Consider the following 16,376-nt stretch of genomic DNA (forward strand, 5'->3'; position numbering starts at 1 on the left):
GGCTTTTTCGAGGGCATGTTGTTGTTGGAAGAGAGAGAGAGAGAGCGACTGGGGAGGGGGGAGGGAGAAGGGAGGGCAGGGGGGGAAGGGAGGGCGGGGGGGGAGGGAGAAGGGAGGGCAGGGGGGGAAGGGAGGGCGGGGGGGAGGGCAGGGAGGGCAGGGGGGTAAGGGAGGGCGGGGGGGGAGGGAGGGAGGGCAGGGGGGAGGGAGGGCGGGGCGGGGGGGGAGGGAGGGCGGCGGAGGGAGGGCGGGGGGGGAGGGAGGGCGGCGGGGGGAGGGCGGGGGGGAAGGGAGGGCGGCGGAGGGAGGGCGGGGGGGAAGGGAGGGCGGGGGGGAGGGGGAAGGGAGGGGGGGAAGGAAGGGGGGGGGAAGGAAGGGGCAGGGGGGCGGGGAAGGGGGGGGGCGGAAGGGGGGGTGGGGGGCCCAGGCCGAGAGCCCCGCTCTCCGAGCCCCCCCCCCCCCCCCCCCCAGCCGAGCCCGATTGCGGCTCTGAGAGACGGCCGGCTTAAAACCGTCTCGGAAGCGTAAGCTTCAGCTAGTCTATATATATATAAATCGGTACATCCTTCTGTCTGTCTGTCATTCTGTCTGTCTGTCATTCTGTCTGTCATCGCCTGTGCGTTCGAAAGTTACAGGGCGTACCTACGCGCGCGTTACCTCCGAAGAAAGCTTACGCTTCCGAGACGGTTTTAAGCGTATTTACGTTTCGGCCGGGCTAAAATCGCGCCCGCGGTATCCCAAAAACCTTCAACATTCCGCTCATTAGCATCTCATTATCCACTCATTAGCGACAGAGTGACCTCGAGGTCGACCAATCGTACGGCGGCTTGCTGCCGCGTGCGGCCGGGCCAATCGGTGCGTGTGTGGGCGGGCCTTATCGTTCTGAGCCGAGGTGAGTCGCCGCCATCTTGATTCCAAACTTATCCTTTCTTTTTCCCGCTTTCTGCGTCTTTAAAAAAAACGTTGCTTTTAAAACACATATTGTTTAAAAAAAAAAAATGATTTAGAAACGAATTAACTTATCTAATCTCATTAATTTTCCTACCTTTCCCCGTTTTTCCAGGTAGGCCTCGAAGCCTCGGCTTCTCCTCCACACCCACGCCCGAGCTAGGCACCTCCCGGCCCCACTCGAAGGCTGCAGGGGCCGGCCTCAGCCCAGCGCCGCTACCTTACTAAAGGGTGCGCGCGCAGCAGGAGCTGAGACGCGGTCGCGGCCCCCCCCCCCCCCCCGAGGTGAAGACCGCCAATTGCGGCTGTGCGAGACGTCCGGCGGGCCCGGTTGCCAGGGTAACGCTGGACGCTCAGCAAGCCCCGCCCCCCCGGCCGAGCCAGAGACGTCTCGGCTCCTGCTGCGCGCGCACCCTAGCGGCGCTGGGCTGAGGCTCGGCCCTCCAGCCTTCGAGTGGGGCCGGGAGGTGCCTAGCTCGGGCGTGGGTGCGGAGGAGACGCCGAGGCTTCTAGGCCTACCTGGAAAAACGGGGAAAGGTAGGAAAATTAATGAGATTAGATAAGTTAATTACTTTCTAAATCATTTTTTAAAAAAACAATATGTGTTTTAAAAGCAACGGTTTTTTTTTTTAAGACGCAGAAAGCGGGAAAAAGAAAGGAAAAGTTTGGAATCAAGATGGCGGCGACTCACCTCGGTTCAGAACGATAAGGCCCGGCCACACACGCACCGATTGGCCCGGCGGCACACGCCAGCAACCCGGCGTACGATTGGTCGAGCTCGAGGTCACTCTGTCGCTAATGAGATCCTAATGAGCGGAACGTTGAAGGTTTTTGGGATACCACGGGCGGGATTTTAGCCCGGCCGAAACGTAAATACGCTTAAAACTGTCTCGGAAGCGTAAGCTTTCTTTGGAGGTAACGCGCGCGTAGGTACGCCCTGTAACTTTCGAGCGCATACCCGCAAGACGCACAGGCGATGACAGACAGAATGACAGACAGAAGTACCGATTTATATATATAGATGCAGAAAAAAACAACTTTCTGACCATTAGTTTAGCATATGAGGGCTTTAGAATTATATTATGGGTTTAACAACAAGCAATGACATTGTTAGCTAATCAACAATCCTCACAGTAAACCATCTTGCCTGTACGTTCCTCCATCAGGAAGTGCACATGAATAATTACAAATTCTTCCTGAGTTTCATTGCCTGTGACTTTCCTTGCTGAGCCAAATGATGAACACTTGCTACTATGAGTGGGAAATTGGCCTATAACCCCACGTACATCATAAAGCAAAGTACCATACCAGCTTGCAGCCAAGTTTGCTTATTCTTCCACCTCCCGATTCTTCATTGTTGCTTTCTTGCAGCAACTAACTTTGTGGCCTCTTCCTTACCCCACATAACTAGTTTTTTGCTGTACAGCAACATTGCATTTTTATCCCTCCAAATAAAATGTGTTGCTATAGGAACCCGTATGGGTCCTAGCTATGCCTACCTATTCGTGGGATATGTGGAACATTCTTTGTTTCAGTCCTACTCGGGTCCCCTCACTCACCTTTTTCCAGTACATTGATGACTGTATTGGTGCCGTTTCCTCGTCTCACCCCAAACTGGAAAATTTCATCAACTTTGTTTCCAATTTCCTCACTTCCCTCATCTTCACATGGTCGATCTCCAACTCTTCCCTTCCCTTCCTCAACTTCTCTATCTCCATTTCTGAGGATAGGCTATCGACCAGTATCCACTACAAGCCCATTGACTCCCACAGCTACCTTGACTACACTTACTCCCACCCCGCTTTCTGTAAGGACTCTATTCCATTATCCCCATTTCTTCGTCTCCGTTGCATCTGTTCTGACGATGCCACCTTCCATACCAGTGCTTCCGATATGTCTTCCTTTTTCCTCAACCGAGAATTCCCCTCCACCATGGTTGACAGGGTTCTTGACCGTGTCCATCCCATTTCCCACACTTCTGCTCTCACCCTTCCCTCCGTCTCATTGTCCTCATCTTCGACCCTACCAGTCTTCACATTCAACGGATCACCTTCCACCATTTCCGCCACCTCCAGTGTGATCCACCTCCAAGCACAACTTCCCCTCCCCTTCCCTTTCAGCATTCCAAAGGGACCATTCCCTCCGCGACACCTTGGTCCATTCCTTAATCACCCTCAACACCACCTTCCCTTCCCACGGCACCTTCCCATGCAAGCGCAGGAGATGCAACACCTGCCCTTTTACTTCCTCACTTCGCACTATCCAGGGCCCCAAACACTCCTACCAGGTGAAACAGCAGTTTATTTGTACTACTGTACTTGGAATTTAGTATACTGTATTCACTGCTCACGGTGCAGTTTCCTCTACTGGGGAGACCAAACGCAGATTGGGTGCCCGCTTTGTGGAATACCTCCGTTCAGTCCATAAGCGAGACCCTGAGCTTCTGGTCGCCTGTCATTTTAATTCTCCGCCCCACTCTCACTCTGGCTTCTCTGTCCTCGGCCTCCTACACTGTTCCAGTGAATCTCGAGGAACAGCACCTCATTTTTTGATGATGCACTTTACAGCCTTCCGGACTCAACATTTAGTTCAACAATTTCAGATCATAATCTCTGTCCCCATTTTTTCAGACGGCACCTGTTGCTGATGATTCTGCTATTTCCATTTACACCGCCTCTAGACCTATGTATTGTTTTTTTACTTGTCCCTTTACCATCTCCTTTTGCCTTGCACCATTGTCCCTTTTGTCATTTAATCTCTCCTGCCTTCCACCCTATCACAGACCTTCCCTTTTGTTCTTTCCCAGCCTCTGTACTTGCTTAGAACCTCTTGCATCTCAAGCTTTTTCTAGTTCTGGCGAAAGGTCATCGACCTGAAATGTTAACTTTGTTTCTCTCTCCATTGATGCTGCCTGACCTGCAGAGTATTTCCAGCATTTTCTGTTTTTATTGCATTTTTATTCCTGTTTCGGATTAATTTCCCCTAAAGTTATTCACCAGTTTGCATGCTGTAATGTTTCAAAATCATGTACTATGGTGTAACTGTGCTTGATGATGGTTACAAATCAAACCATCTCAGGGCTAACTGAACAGTACTTTTAAATTTACAGAAACTGGGAAATGGCAGCCATCATCTTTGACCGCATTATTGACAACATGATGTATTTAAACTTCCTTCCTGCCACAAACAATCAAATGAGCATCCCTCTGCCTCTTGCTTACTACTCATTAAAATTATTGTGTCCTCTCTTAATTAATAGTGTCAGCCGTGGCTCAGTTGGCAGCACCCTCGCCTCTGAGTCAGAAGGTTGTGGGTTCAAGTCCCACTCCAGGGACTTGAGCACACAATCTAGGCTGACACTCCAGTGCAGTACTGAGGGAGTGCTGCACTGCCAGAGGTGCTGTCTTTCAGATGAGACGTTAAACCGAGGCCCTGTCTGCTCTCACAGGTGGACGGAAAAGATCCTATGGCACTATTTCGAAGAAGAGCAGGGGAGTTATCCCTGGGTTCTTGGCCAATATTTATCCCTCAATTAACATCACAAAAACAGATTATCTGGTCATTATCACATTGCTGTTTGTGGGAGCTTGCTGTACGCAAATTGGCTGCCGCGCTTCCTACATTGACTACAATGACTACAACAGACTTCAAAAAGTACTTCATTGGCTGTAAAGCGCTTTGGGACGTCTGGTGATTGTGTAAAGTCTTTCTTTCTTAATGATGGCCGAAGCACAGGGACAAAAGTAATTTTTTTTTGATCTGAGGGGAGAAGTTTTAAGTGCCAAGGTATATGGAGTTTGCTGTCCTGAGCGCGCTCATACTTTGATATTTTGTGGTCACTGGAGATTGACCTCCGTGCACTGCTTTCCCATGTTTTGTAAAAAGTGCAACCAGTCTCCACGTAAACCAGTGACGATCATAATCTCGCAGTCTTTGCACGCTGTGACTCTGGCTAGTGCTCGTGCAAGGAGTACAGAAATGTCCATGTATTTATTTTGCAGTCATTTTGATTGGACCTTAAATGCTTCATTCTGTTTACCGGCAGTGTTTCAGAAGCATGTGCACCAATTATGCTGCAAAGAGCGAGGGTAACCCAGCTGTTTAAAGTGCATGGTGGACCAATAAACAGCACATGCTGCACTGACGTCATGATGCCAAGTCATAATGTCAGGATGCAGATCTACTTGCTGAAGCTGACTCAGCATTTTTACTGAACCCAATTGAACGCCGAAGACTGCCACCAGTTCTTACCCGGTTACTGGACTTGGCAAATCTGGCAAGTTAACTTTGGCAGCTGTGCTGGTTGAGCATAATATAAAAATGATTTGTTTCAGAGTGCAAATAAATTAATTATCTATCAACCGTTCCCAAATATATGTTGTTCACAATCAGATAAGAAAAAGCCCTGTGTATCCCAATTGTTTCACTGAAAAGGAATACATGATGGGGTGATTCTGCAATCTGTACTCCCAGAGTGCATCTCAAGAAATCACAAACGTGCAGATTAATTAATCCTCAAACATCCATAAACTTTCAGTAGGAGTAGGATCCTAACACCTTCTCTAGCCCAGAAGCTCTGCAACCAATTGTAATGTCCACATTGGGGCCCAGCTGAGATCAGGTAACAGCACAGAGCTGGAATTAGTTTGGGACCTTCTTGGTCTATATGGCTCAGAAATGGAATCTTTACCTCTCAGCTGTTGTTTTGACAGAACTATCTTCTTTGCTCTGAGAAATCTGGTGTCATGGCTTTCAGAATGCAAAGAGATAAACTGTTTATCAAGTGTTTCTGAGTCCAGTTTGTTGATAGTGAAGGACTTGATGTACTCTAAAGCACTAATTGTTTTATTTCTAATGACAACATAATACTGTACTACTGTTGACTGTACGTTCATATATGTCTGACTTTGGGGTAGGATGTGCATGGTGCTGATGTTATGGGGGTAATTTAAAACCCCCATAATGGACGGTAGAGGGTTGGAGCTAAAACATTTTTTTTAAATCGCGTAACCCACCGCATATGCACCGGCCGCCATTTTTACAGCAGCAGGTTGCATGGCATGTCTGTGTCTTCATTATAATATTGAAATCAGGCTCCCACAGCGGAGCCCAATATAAATTTAGCGCTAGCCGGCCGGGTTCCCCAGGGCTTGGGCAACCCAGCAGCTAAATGGAGACAGGAGCAGCCGGATCATAGAAACTTACGGCACAGAAGGAGGCCATTCGACCCATCACGTCTGTGCCAGCAGAAAAAGAGCTATCCATCCTAAACACACTTTCCAGCTCTTGGTCCATAGCCTTGTAGGTTACGGCACTTCAAGTGCATATCCAAGTACTTTTTAAATGGGATGAGGGTTTCTGCTGCTCCCACCCTTTCAGGCAGTGAGTTCCAGACCCCCCAATACGTTCTGGGTGAAAAAAGTTCCCCTCAACTCCCCTCTAATCCTTCTACCAATTACTTTAAATCTATGCCTCCTGGTTATTGACCTATCTGCTAAGGGAAATAGGCCCTTCCTATTCACTCTATCTAGGCCCCATATAATTTTGTACACCTCAATTAAGTCTCCCCTCAGCCTCCTCCGTTCTAAAGAAAACAACCCCAGCCTATCCAATCTCTCCTCGTAGCTAAAATTTTCCAGTCCTGACAACATCCTTGTAAATCTCCCCTGTACCCTCTCTAGTGCAATCACATCTTTCCGGTAATGTGGTGATCAGAACTGTATGCAGTACTCTAGCTGCGGCCTAACTAGTGTTTTATACAGTTCAAGCATAACCTCCCTGCTCTTATATTCTATGCCTCGGCTAATAAAGGAAAGTATTCCGTAAGCCATCTTAACCACCTTATGTACCTGTCCTGCTACCTTCAGGGATCTGTGGACATGTATTCCAAGGTCCCCATGTTCCTCTACACTTCTCAGTATCCTACCATTTATTGTGTATTCCCTTGCCTTGTTAACCCTCCCCAAATGCATATCTCACATTTCTCCAGATTGAATTCCATTTGCCACTTTTCTGCCCACCTGACCAGACTGTTGATATCTTCCTGCAGCCTACAGCTTTCTTCCTCACTATCAACCTCGCGGCCAATCTTTGCATTATCTACAAACTTCGCCTTCCAGTATATAAGTGCCTTGTGAGCCAGGAGGAGCAGGAGTGCTCACCCCGGCCCCTCAAGCAAATCTTCTGCTGCGATCGCCCACCTCAGCCACCCTTCCTAACCCGTGATCCTGAGCCTGTCTCTGCTCCCTCCCGATTGTCGGTCCGACCCTGCCCAGTAGCTCATCATGTAAACATTAATTATTTTGAATGAGGTCCAAAATTACTATCTCATCATTGCACATTGGTAAGAAGTTGTATAGATCACGTGATCGCCTGGACTGGTTTCAATTGCCTGAGTGTGTGGGAGAGTGGATCAGCTGGTCTTTTCCTGCCCATCAATTTTGTATGTTTGTATTTTGCCTAATAATTGGAATGGTGTGGGTTTGTTGCTGTTGATGAAGGACAAGGACCCCCAACCTTCCAGTTTTTTTGCCAAGCTTAAAATAAAGGATTAGGAGCTAGGAAACTGCCCGGTCTACCCAATACAGACACCAATTTGTATCTGTAATTGAGATACGGTACATTTCATATGTAGTTGCAAGTTGTTCTTCCAATTTAGGATATTAGTTTCAGATTCGTAAGAAATTATATACATCCTGCAAATACTGTCTTGGGACTCTCCTCAATAGTGGGGGAAGGAAATAGATTGGCGCAGAAATTGGGCTACTTACTGCCATCCATTAGCACTGGAATCCTGGCGCAAAATGGCGGCTGCCACTCTAATGCCCTTCTCTGGTGCGGGACCTAGCAGCTGCCATTTTGGTGAGTGCCTTAGGGCTGCCGATAGCCGCGCTGGCCCTGAAGATGCAAATGGGAAGAGCCAACTTGCCATCACGCTCTGTGAACTTCAACCTTAGCGCTGAGTATAGCACTGGGTCCTAAGCTTGCTCTGAAAAGCAAGCGTGCAGCAGGCTGACAGACGCTGTCGGCACTTCTTAATGGTACCCCATCACAACCCAGCTATCTTTGTCAACCAAAAGGGCTTCCACTCCCTCAAAGTACAGCTGGTGTGTAACCACAAGAAGGAGTTCTTGCATGTTTGCGCCAAGTTCTGTGGTAGTTGCCATGACTTTCATCCTGCAGCACTCTAGTGTTCCTCCGCTTTTCAATCCGCCAAACCAACTTAACGGATGGTTCCTTGGTGACAAAGGCTACCCCTGAAGAAGTGGCTAATGAAGCCGATCAGGAGGCCAGCTAACGAGGCTGAAGAGCGCTAAAATGCCAGCCACACTTCGACCAGGTCCATCATCGAGCAAACCATTGGGTTGTTGAAGATGCGCTTCCGTTGCCTTGACCGATCAGGTGGAGCCCTGCAGTATACACCATACAAGGTCTCCAGAATGGTCGTGGTCTGCTGTGCACTGCACAGCGTCGTGGCTTGCAGCTTCCTGATGAGCAAGTGGCTCAGTTCCAGCCCTCCTCAAATGAGGATGAGGAGGAGGAGCAGGAGGAGGTCAGAGCGCCGGTGTATCGACCAGCAGCAGCGGCAACATGCGAGCACATGGTTGCAAGGGATGAACTTATCCTGGCCAGATTTGCATAGGTTACCCAAGTTGGCACATGTCCTTAGCTCCATCCTAAGACATCATTGGCAATGGACATGACTCTCTGGCCTCCTTTCACTCAGGCCACCAGCTGACAATGCAAGTGTGGCGGAGCCCGCAATCTGGAGCTGCCTAAGGCGAAAGAACAGATGCCATAACGCCAACATTTTGGCATCAAATCATTTTAATGCTTTCCAGCATGGATGGAATTTCATCACTACACACAAACATTCACCCAATCTGCACACAGATCTGGAGGTTATATCCCTTGCCAGCTGTACCCACACAGCCTTGGTTTCTTTGGGAGACCTCTTCCTCCCAGATGAGTGGAAGAGCACCTCCCTGCTAGCTGTAACCCCCTCAAATAACATTTGCAGCGCCTCATCCGAGAGCATCGGGGAGGCCCTTACCTTGGAATTGGACATAGTGGTTTCTCAGAATATGTTGCAGGTAGTGCAGCATAGGCAGAAATCCTGTGGAATGATCCAAGGCAGCAAGAAGCCATAAAATCAGACTGGAAAAGTGATGTCAGCAGAGGCAAGTTTCAGTCCCAAAACACTAACTGACCAAGGGCATCCCACACCTCTGAAATCAAGTGGCCAATCAGGGGAAAATTGCAATATTTTTGAAAACAATCAGCGGAGGCGGGTTTCAAACCCACCCAAACCGAAACCCACCTCCATCTCGCCTCCAGTGGGGAAAATCGCCCCCCTGAGTGACTGTCTCGTGTGTGCTTTGCCTACGTTACTGATATCACGCCGTACTACCCCGGTGGCTGCAGCATGGCTGGTGGAAGGCTGCTGACTTTCAGTGGGGGACACTACAAATGGCCTTGCTGGTGGCTGGGAGTGTGAAATTGAGTCACGGTGTTTCTTCTTGTTCACTCTCCTCTCCCTCTTCTTGGCCAACCACTGGCTGGGCAGGCTGCATTTCTTGGGTAAAATGAGGAAGGCACAAGGGTGGAGTTGTGGTGAAGGTAGGGCGGGAAAGCAAGAGGTGCATGCAAGGAGGATGATAACGTATGAGAATACCAGCATCTTGTATCCTTTCAGTCTCGCCACTGGCCAAGGGCTCAGCCATGCCCCTGCCAAGAATGGCTAGCACTATCTCCTCCAAGGGGGTGAGGTGAAACTAGGAATGGGAGATGTGCCTCGTGATTGGTGCAGATTGTTGGTAAGTGAGTGATTGGGGGTGGGAGTCGTGCATTTAGCAGTGTGTGAGGCTAGTGGTGCAGTTGGTAGGGGACGGCTTTTGAAGATCCATTCACTGACCATGACCATTGGTCTGAGGTCATGAAGCTTCTTTGGGCACTGGAGGCAAGCCGTGGGGGCGACACTGCTGGCAGTGACAGCCTTGGTGATCTGGTCCCACATCGTTCTTTCTGGAGGGCCTACTGGCCCCTGCAGGTAGAGGACCTCTCTTGCAGTGTTGAACCCCCTGCACAAAGCTGGAATGCTGTGTGAGAGACTCTGGGTGCCCCTTCCCTGGCTTGCTGAGCCATTTGTGTTAATGCTGAAGCACTTTTAGCTTTTTTTTAGGTGCGGAAGGCAATTCAGCTTTAAGAGCTGAAGACTGCCATTTGGGAATTATTTTTAATGTTAATTTTTTTCAGAAAGAATCCAGTCAGTCCCATTCCACCGCTCTATCCCCGCAGCCATGCAAGTTTATTTCCCTCAAGTGCCTATCCAGTCTCACCTTGAAAACATTGAGCGTCTTCGCTTCCACCACTTCCGTCAGCAGCGAGTTCCAGGTCCTCACATCCCCCCTGTATCTCTTGCCCAAAAACCTTAAATCTGTGTCCCCTAGTCCTTGTGCCATCAACTAGTGGGAACAGTCTTTCCCCGTCTAGCCTATCCAACCCCTACCTAAAGCAGTTGAACTCTAAGGGCTAAAAACTGCCTATTTTTAAATGATTTAAATTTTTTTCCATTTGAAAAGGCAGTTCCCCTTTAAGGGACCAAACTGTTTTCTACAATGACAACCTTGCTTTAAGAGAAAGCTGCTCCTGCTGCAATGACGCTACGGCCATGCTATATTGGGGCCTCCTGCTGGGACTAACGCCACCAGAATGGCCTTGCACAGTAAGTTTAGTGCTGGGCTAATGTTAATTAGCCACCAGCGCCAATTTACCGGTCCTGCCAGTACTATCATTTTCGGCGGCCGTTAACACCAGCCCGTGGTGGCACTGGCAGGTTTTTACCGATATCGAATTTCTAGGTCACTATTTTTTGTAGGCAAATAATCTACAAGTTTGGATTTGATTGTTAAACAAAAATCTCAATTTATCAAGTATTATGTTTTTATTTCCCATAAATAGAACATGGGATAGTAAGTTAGAAATCTGAATTGTTACATAAAATGGGACATGGCATGAAATACAGATAGAATCTGTTTTACATTTACGGGTTAAAGTAATTGATCCTTAGGAATAAAAAGCTAATTGATTCTTAAGTGGAATTTAATGTAACGTCTGGGATCCAGCTGTCTCCAAATGTCAATTAAGCCCATCATAGGAACATAGGAACAGGAGCCCCTCGAGCCTGTTCCGCCATTCAATGAGATCATGGCTGATCTGCAACCTAACTCCATATACCCGCCTTTGGCCCATATTCCTTAATACCTTTGGTTAACAAAAAGCTATCAATCTCCGATTTAAAATTAATAATTGATCTAGCATCAATTGCCGTTTGCGGAAGAGAGTTCCAAACTTCTACCACCTTTTGTATGTAGAAGTGTTTCCTAATTTCACTCCTGAAAGGTCTGGCTCTAATTTTTAGACTCTGCCCCCTAGTCCTAGACTCCCCAACCAGCGGAAATAGTTTCTCTCTATCTACCCTATCTGTTCCCCTTAATATCTTGAAAACTTCGATAAGATAGCCCCTTAACTTTCTAAATTCTAGGGAATACAACCCTAATTTGTGTAATCTCTCCTTGTAACTTAACCCTTGAAGTCCGGGTATCATTCTGGTAAACCTACGCTGCACTCCCTCCAAGGCCAATACAGGTAGACTATCCTTTATCCGAAAACCTTGGGACCAGCTGTGTTTCGGTTTTTGGAATTTTTCGGATTTCATCTCCGTATCTGGCAACAAACACAGCTTGTAAACACTCGGGCCCTGCCTTGGAAGCGTCTCTGAAGCTGTTGCTAAGCTACAGAGACTCTTTCCACAGCCTGACTGTTTAAAAAAAAATGCTAGGGGAAGAAAAAAAACCTAATAAAACGGCTGCTGATTTCTGCCGTTAGATCGAGGTTCCCGGCTCCCCCTGCTCCATATCTGAATTCCTTGACTTAACGGGGGTCTGGGGCTCGACTGCCGCTGCCAGTTGTGGGAAAGCCGGATATCGGCTGACTCCTACACTAAGCTGGCCCGCAAATCAGGTTGGGGGGGAAGAAAAGACTATCGGACGGGCCGCTGTATTGTTGGGTTGACTCTCCCGGTACCTCCTTCACACTGCCCAGCTTGGCCTGCAATCTCCTACCCAGGAGGGAACTCTGTGACCCTCTGCCCTGCTCACAGGGAAAGGCAGAGCTCCCGGACCACTCCTGTCATGTTTGGCGCCACTCGGGTCATGTGCGCACGACTTACACTCCACGAAAAAACTTTCGGTTTTTAGAGGTTTTCGGTTTTCGGAAGTGCGGATAAAGGATAGTCTACCTGTATTTCCATCCTAAGGTGTGGTGCCCAGAACTGCTCACAGTACTCCAGGTGTGGTCTAACCAGGGTTTTGTACAGTTGCAGCATAACTTCTACCCCTTTGTATTCTAGTCCTAGATATAAAGGCCAGTATTCCATTAGCTTTATTGATTATTTTCTGTCCCTGTTCATGACATTTTAATGATCTATGTACCTGAACCCTACAAGGCTCTTTAGACATCCACTGTTTTTACCTTTTTACCATTTAGGAAGTACCCTGTTCTATCCTTTTTAGGTCCAAAGTGGATGACCTCACATTTGCTTACATTGAAATCCATTTGCCACCGTTTTGCCCATTCACTTACTCTATCAATATAATATATCAAGATAATAAAATAAATAAGGCTTTTGCACATAAACAAGGATTATTCTTCACTGCACAGTAACTCGTCCGTACCAAGATTTGGAGGAAAAGTTAAATTCTCACATCAAAACAATAAATGAACAGGTAAAGGTGTGAAGATTTCAGTAAGACCTAAACTAGCAACTCTGGGCATTACCACATTTCATTGCAGAAGGGTATGAGAAGAGCATGCTTGGTTTGAAATAAACTTGCAAAAGAACATAACAAGAAATAGGAGCAGGACTAGGCCATTCGGCCCTTCGAGCCTGCTCCGCCATTCAATAAAATCGTGGCTGATCTTCTACCTCAGTTCCACCTTCCCGCACTATCCACATATCTACATTTCTTTAAATGTTTAATAGATGCTTCCACTTACCTGAGGTGTTGATTATATCTGTATTATGGAAAGTTCATGTGGGGTTAGATATAATAGTCTATGGAAAGCTTTTATTGTTATAATAGTTGACACACAGCCCTAGCATGAATAATCTGACCTCCCTGGCCTACATTTTCTGCTCAAGTTACACCAGCTCTCCAGTTTAACTTGGGTGGGAAATGCAGTGAAAAGCTATCTACAGGCTTCCACTCGCTCGATCGCTTCCAGAGTTTCCTGCCAGAAGTGGTGGAAGACATAGAGCATACATCGGTTGATGTATTATATACTAATATGCGAATGAGGGAACTAAGTCATCTTTGCACTATAGCAATGCTAAGGCAAAATACACCTGTTCATCCCTGGCATTTAGCATTGCAATGTTTAACCAGCAGCTCATAAACTGATGGCAGTGTTATTCTGCAGCAAGCCTCTGAGGTCTGCCACAAACTCATTCCAGATGGACTGCATGGCAGAAGTGGGGAAGCTTGCCAAAATTATGCAAATGACCTTGAGACCTCAAAATCAACAATTTCGCTAAAGTAGAAAACCTGGGTCTCCATCTCCAGAACTTTGTAAAGACCATCAAATAAAACCCTGTTCTATTTTTTTAAGTTGTTAGATGGTAGTTATTTGACAATATTTTGATACATTAATTCATTATTGCTGCGATATTGGAGTCTGATCTTTCAGTCCCCTTTCTGCTCCCTGGAATTCTCTTCAAAAAACACTTTTCTTTGCCACCTCCCTCCCTGTCTTCAAAAGCCTCCTGACAGTCCATCTTTTTGACCTCACCTTTGGATTCCCCCAGCTACCACCCCAAATCTCTCCTTTTCCCTGCTCGGTGTCTGCCTCCCTGCCTTGCAAAACATTTTGAGAAGTTTGTTTATGTGAGGGGCCTATATAAACGTAGGCTGTTGTTGAATCAATCACTCGCCCATCACCCCTGTGCTCGCTGACCTACATTGGCTCCTGGTTAAGCAGCGCCTCGATTTCAAAATTCTCATCCTTGTTTTCAAATCCCTCCATGGCTTCGCCTCGTCCTATCTCTGTAATCTCCTTCAGCCCCACAACCCCCTGAGATATCTGCGCTCCTCTAATTCTGCCTTCTTGAGGATCCCTGATTATAATCACTCAACCATTGGTGGTCGTGTTTTCTGTTGCCTAGGCCCTAAGCTCTGGAATTCCCTCCTTAAACATCTCCACCTCTCTACCTCTCTTTCCTCCTTTAAGACGCTCCTTAAAACCTATCTCTTTGACCAAGCTTTTGGTCACCTACCCTAATTTATCCTCATATGGATCGATGTCAAATTTGTTGTCTTAAAATACTCCTGTGCAGCGCCTTGGGACGTTATACTACGTTAAAGGCGCTATATAAATACAAGTTGTTGTACATTAACTAAACGTTTTTCCTACAATATATGAAATCATTGTAATATGATGCTATAAAAAAATTCACTCATGATCATGACATCTTCATAATAGCATATAATCGGCATTACGCTTGTGGGTACAAATAATAAAAGTTGTATCTTTAGCAGAGAAAGACTCACCATAATTTTGAGGTGATAAAGTTCCATTGTCTATTCACTTGCCATATAACTGAATGAATTAGCACTCTTTCTATAAGGTGCTATCTATTTATCATGGTGCTCGCGTTCTATCTATTTACGATTTGACCCATAAGAGTAGAGGAATAAAAAAAGACTTGCATTTATATAGCGCCTTTCACCCAAGGATGTCCCAAAGCGCTTTACAGTGAATGAAGTAGTTTTGAAGTGTAGTCACTGTTGTAATGTAGGAAATACAGCAGCCCATTTGCACACAACAAGCTCCTGCAACAGCAGCGTGATAATGACCAGATAATTTGTTTTTTAGTGATACGAAACAAAGAAAGGTCATCAACCTGGAATGTTATCTGTTTCTCCACAGGAGTTCTGACGGAAGGTCATCGACCTGAAACATTAACTCTGTATCTCTCATCACAGATGCTGCTTGAGCTGCTTTGTATTTCCAGCATTTTCTGTTTTCATTTTTGTTTATTAGTGATGTTTTAATGAGGGATAAATATTGGCCAGGATACTGGAGATAACTCTCCTGCTCTTCTTCGAAATAGTGCCATGGGATCTTTTACCACTTGAGAGAGCCAATGGGGCTTCAGTTTAACGTCCCATCCGAAAGACAGCACCTCAACAGTGAAGCACTTCTTCAGTACTGGAGTGTCAGCCTAGATTTTTGTGCTCAAGTCTCTGGAGTGGGACTTGAACCCACAATCTTCTGACTCAAAGGCGAGAGTGCTACCAACTGAACCACTCTGACATGCTGTGCATTATGAATGGATACTGATACCTCCAACAGTAAATAATAACAAAGAAGTTAATATTCTTTTGCACAATGAATGAATCCTCTAACTAAAACTTGGAACGATTAATTCCAGCTCAGCTAAAGCAATCAGTACAGTACTACAATCAGTTTTTAGATCAGGCTTGTAATTCAAAGGAGCCTTTGAGTCACTCGGGATCAGTATCAAGAATTTCACAATTTTAAGCTGAAATTACATTGTTGCAACACAGCAGCAAGCTTAAGTTTTGTCATTAAAATTGCCAGTAATGCTTAATTAGCTCATACCCACTGTTGGGAAATGTTATAGAAAACAAGAGTTCCACTGCACTTTGTGTTAATTAATGCTTTTGTTTGTGTATATATCTAATTCTACTTGGAAATAATCATTCAGAATGGGTAGAAAATCATTTTTTGCATATGACTTTTTTTTTAATCTGTATTTTGGCAACTATAATGTCTTTCAGTAGTTAAAGTTAAAATACTTGATTTGTAATTTGCAAAAAAAAAATCAAATACACTTACTTCTTGCACACAGGTAAATGGCATCTTGGACATCAGGGCCATTACCACCCTAATTTTCGCGGTAAGAAAGAATTTTCTGTCAGAAATTAAGTACATAGCTGAGTTTTTGAGGACTGATAATTTCTATGCTGTATAAGTTTGGATAAATTCAATAAATAGAATTAATGAGGTTATTGTGCTGCATTCATAATTTGTGATATTTAGCATTGCAGTTTTACAGAAAATCCCTCATTTTTGTTTGAAAAATATATAAGTAATTTACAATCAGTTACATTTCAAACATAAGCTGTCAACAGCTATCGTACATAGCACAATGCAGAACTCCGCTTTTCCTAATTTTTAACAGAGGATATGGGATAAGCAATAAGAAAACCCAAGGCAGCTGTTTAAGCAACATTGTGCCTATTGGCTACAGTCACTAGTGAAATATGCTTAGGTGCCAACTTGCATGCAACGTAGAGTCACGTAACACATTCGGACTGAGGAAGTTAGTGGCAGTGCGTGCATTA

At 46.1% G+C, this 16,376-nt stretch overlaps 1 protein-coding gene across 3 annotated transcripts in view; it reads left to right on the forward strand.

Annotated features, from left to right (window-relative positions):
• arsg (arylsulfatase G) overlaps positions 1–16,376 on the forward strand; it is a 121,292-nt gene that overhangs the window by 2,847 nt on the left and 102,069 nt on the right. For 2 of the 3 annotated variants that reach the window (XM_085963701.1, XM_085963703.1), the window contains exon 3: positions 15,881–15,928. The exons of the other annotated variant lie outside the window; for it this stretch is intronic. In XM_085963701.1, coding sequence (XP_085819827.1) covers positions 15,881–15,928 — 48 coding nt within the window. The remainder of the gene's footprint in view (positions 1–15,880; positions 15,929–16,376) is intronic. 3 annotated transcript variants of the gene reach the window in all.

This window comes from Somniosus microcephalus, chromosome 21 (assembly GCF_052327205.1).
Source record: "Somniosus microcephalus isolate GS21.2 chromosome 21, FLI_Smic_1.0, whole genome shotgun sequence".
In the NCBI taxonomy this organism is placed as follows: Eukaryota; Metazoa; Chordata; class Chondrichthyes; order Squaliformes; family Somniosidae; genus Somniosus; species Somniosus microcephalus.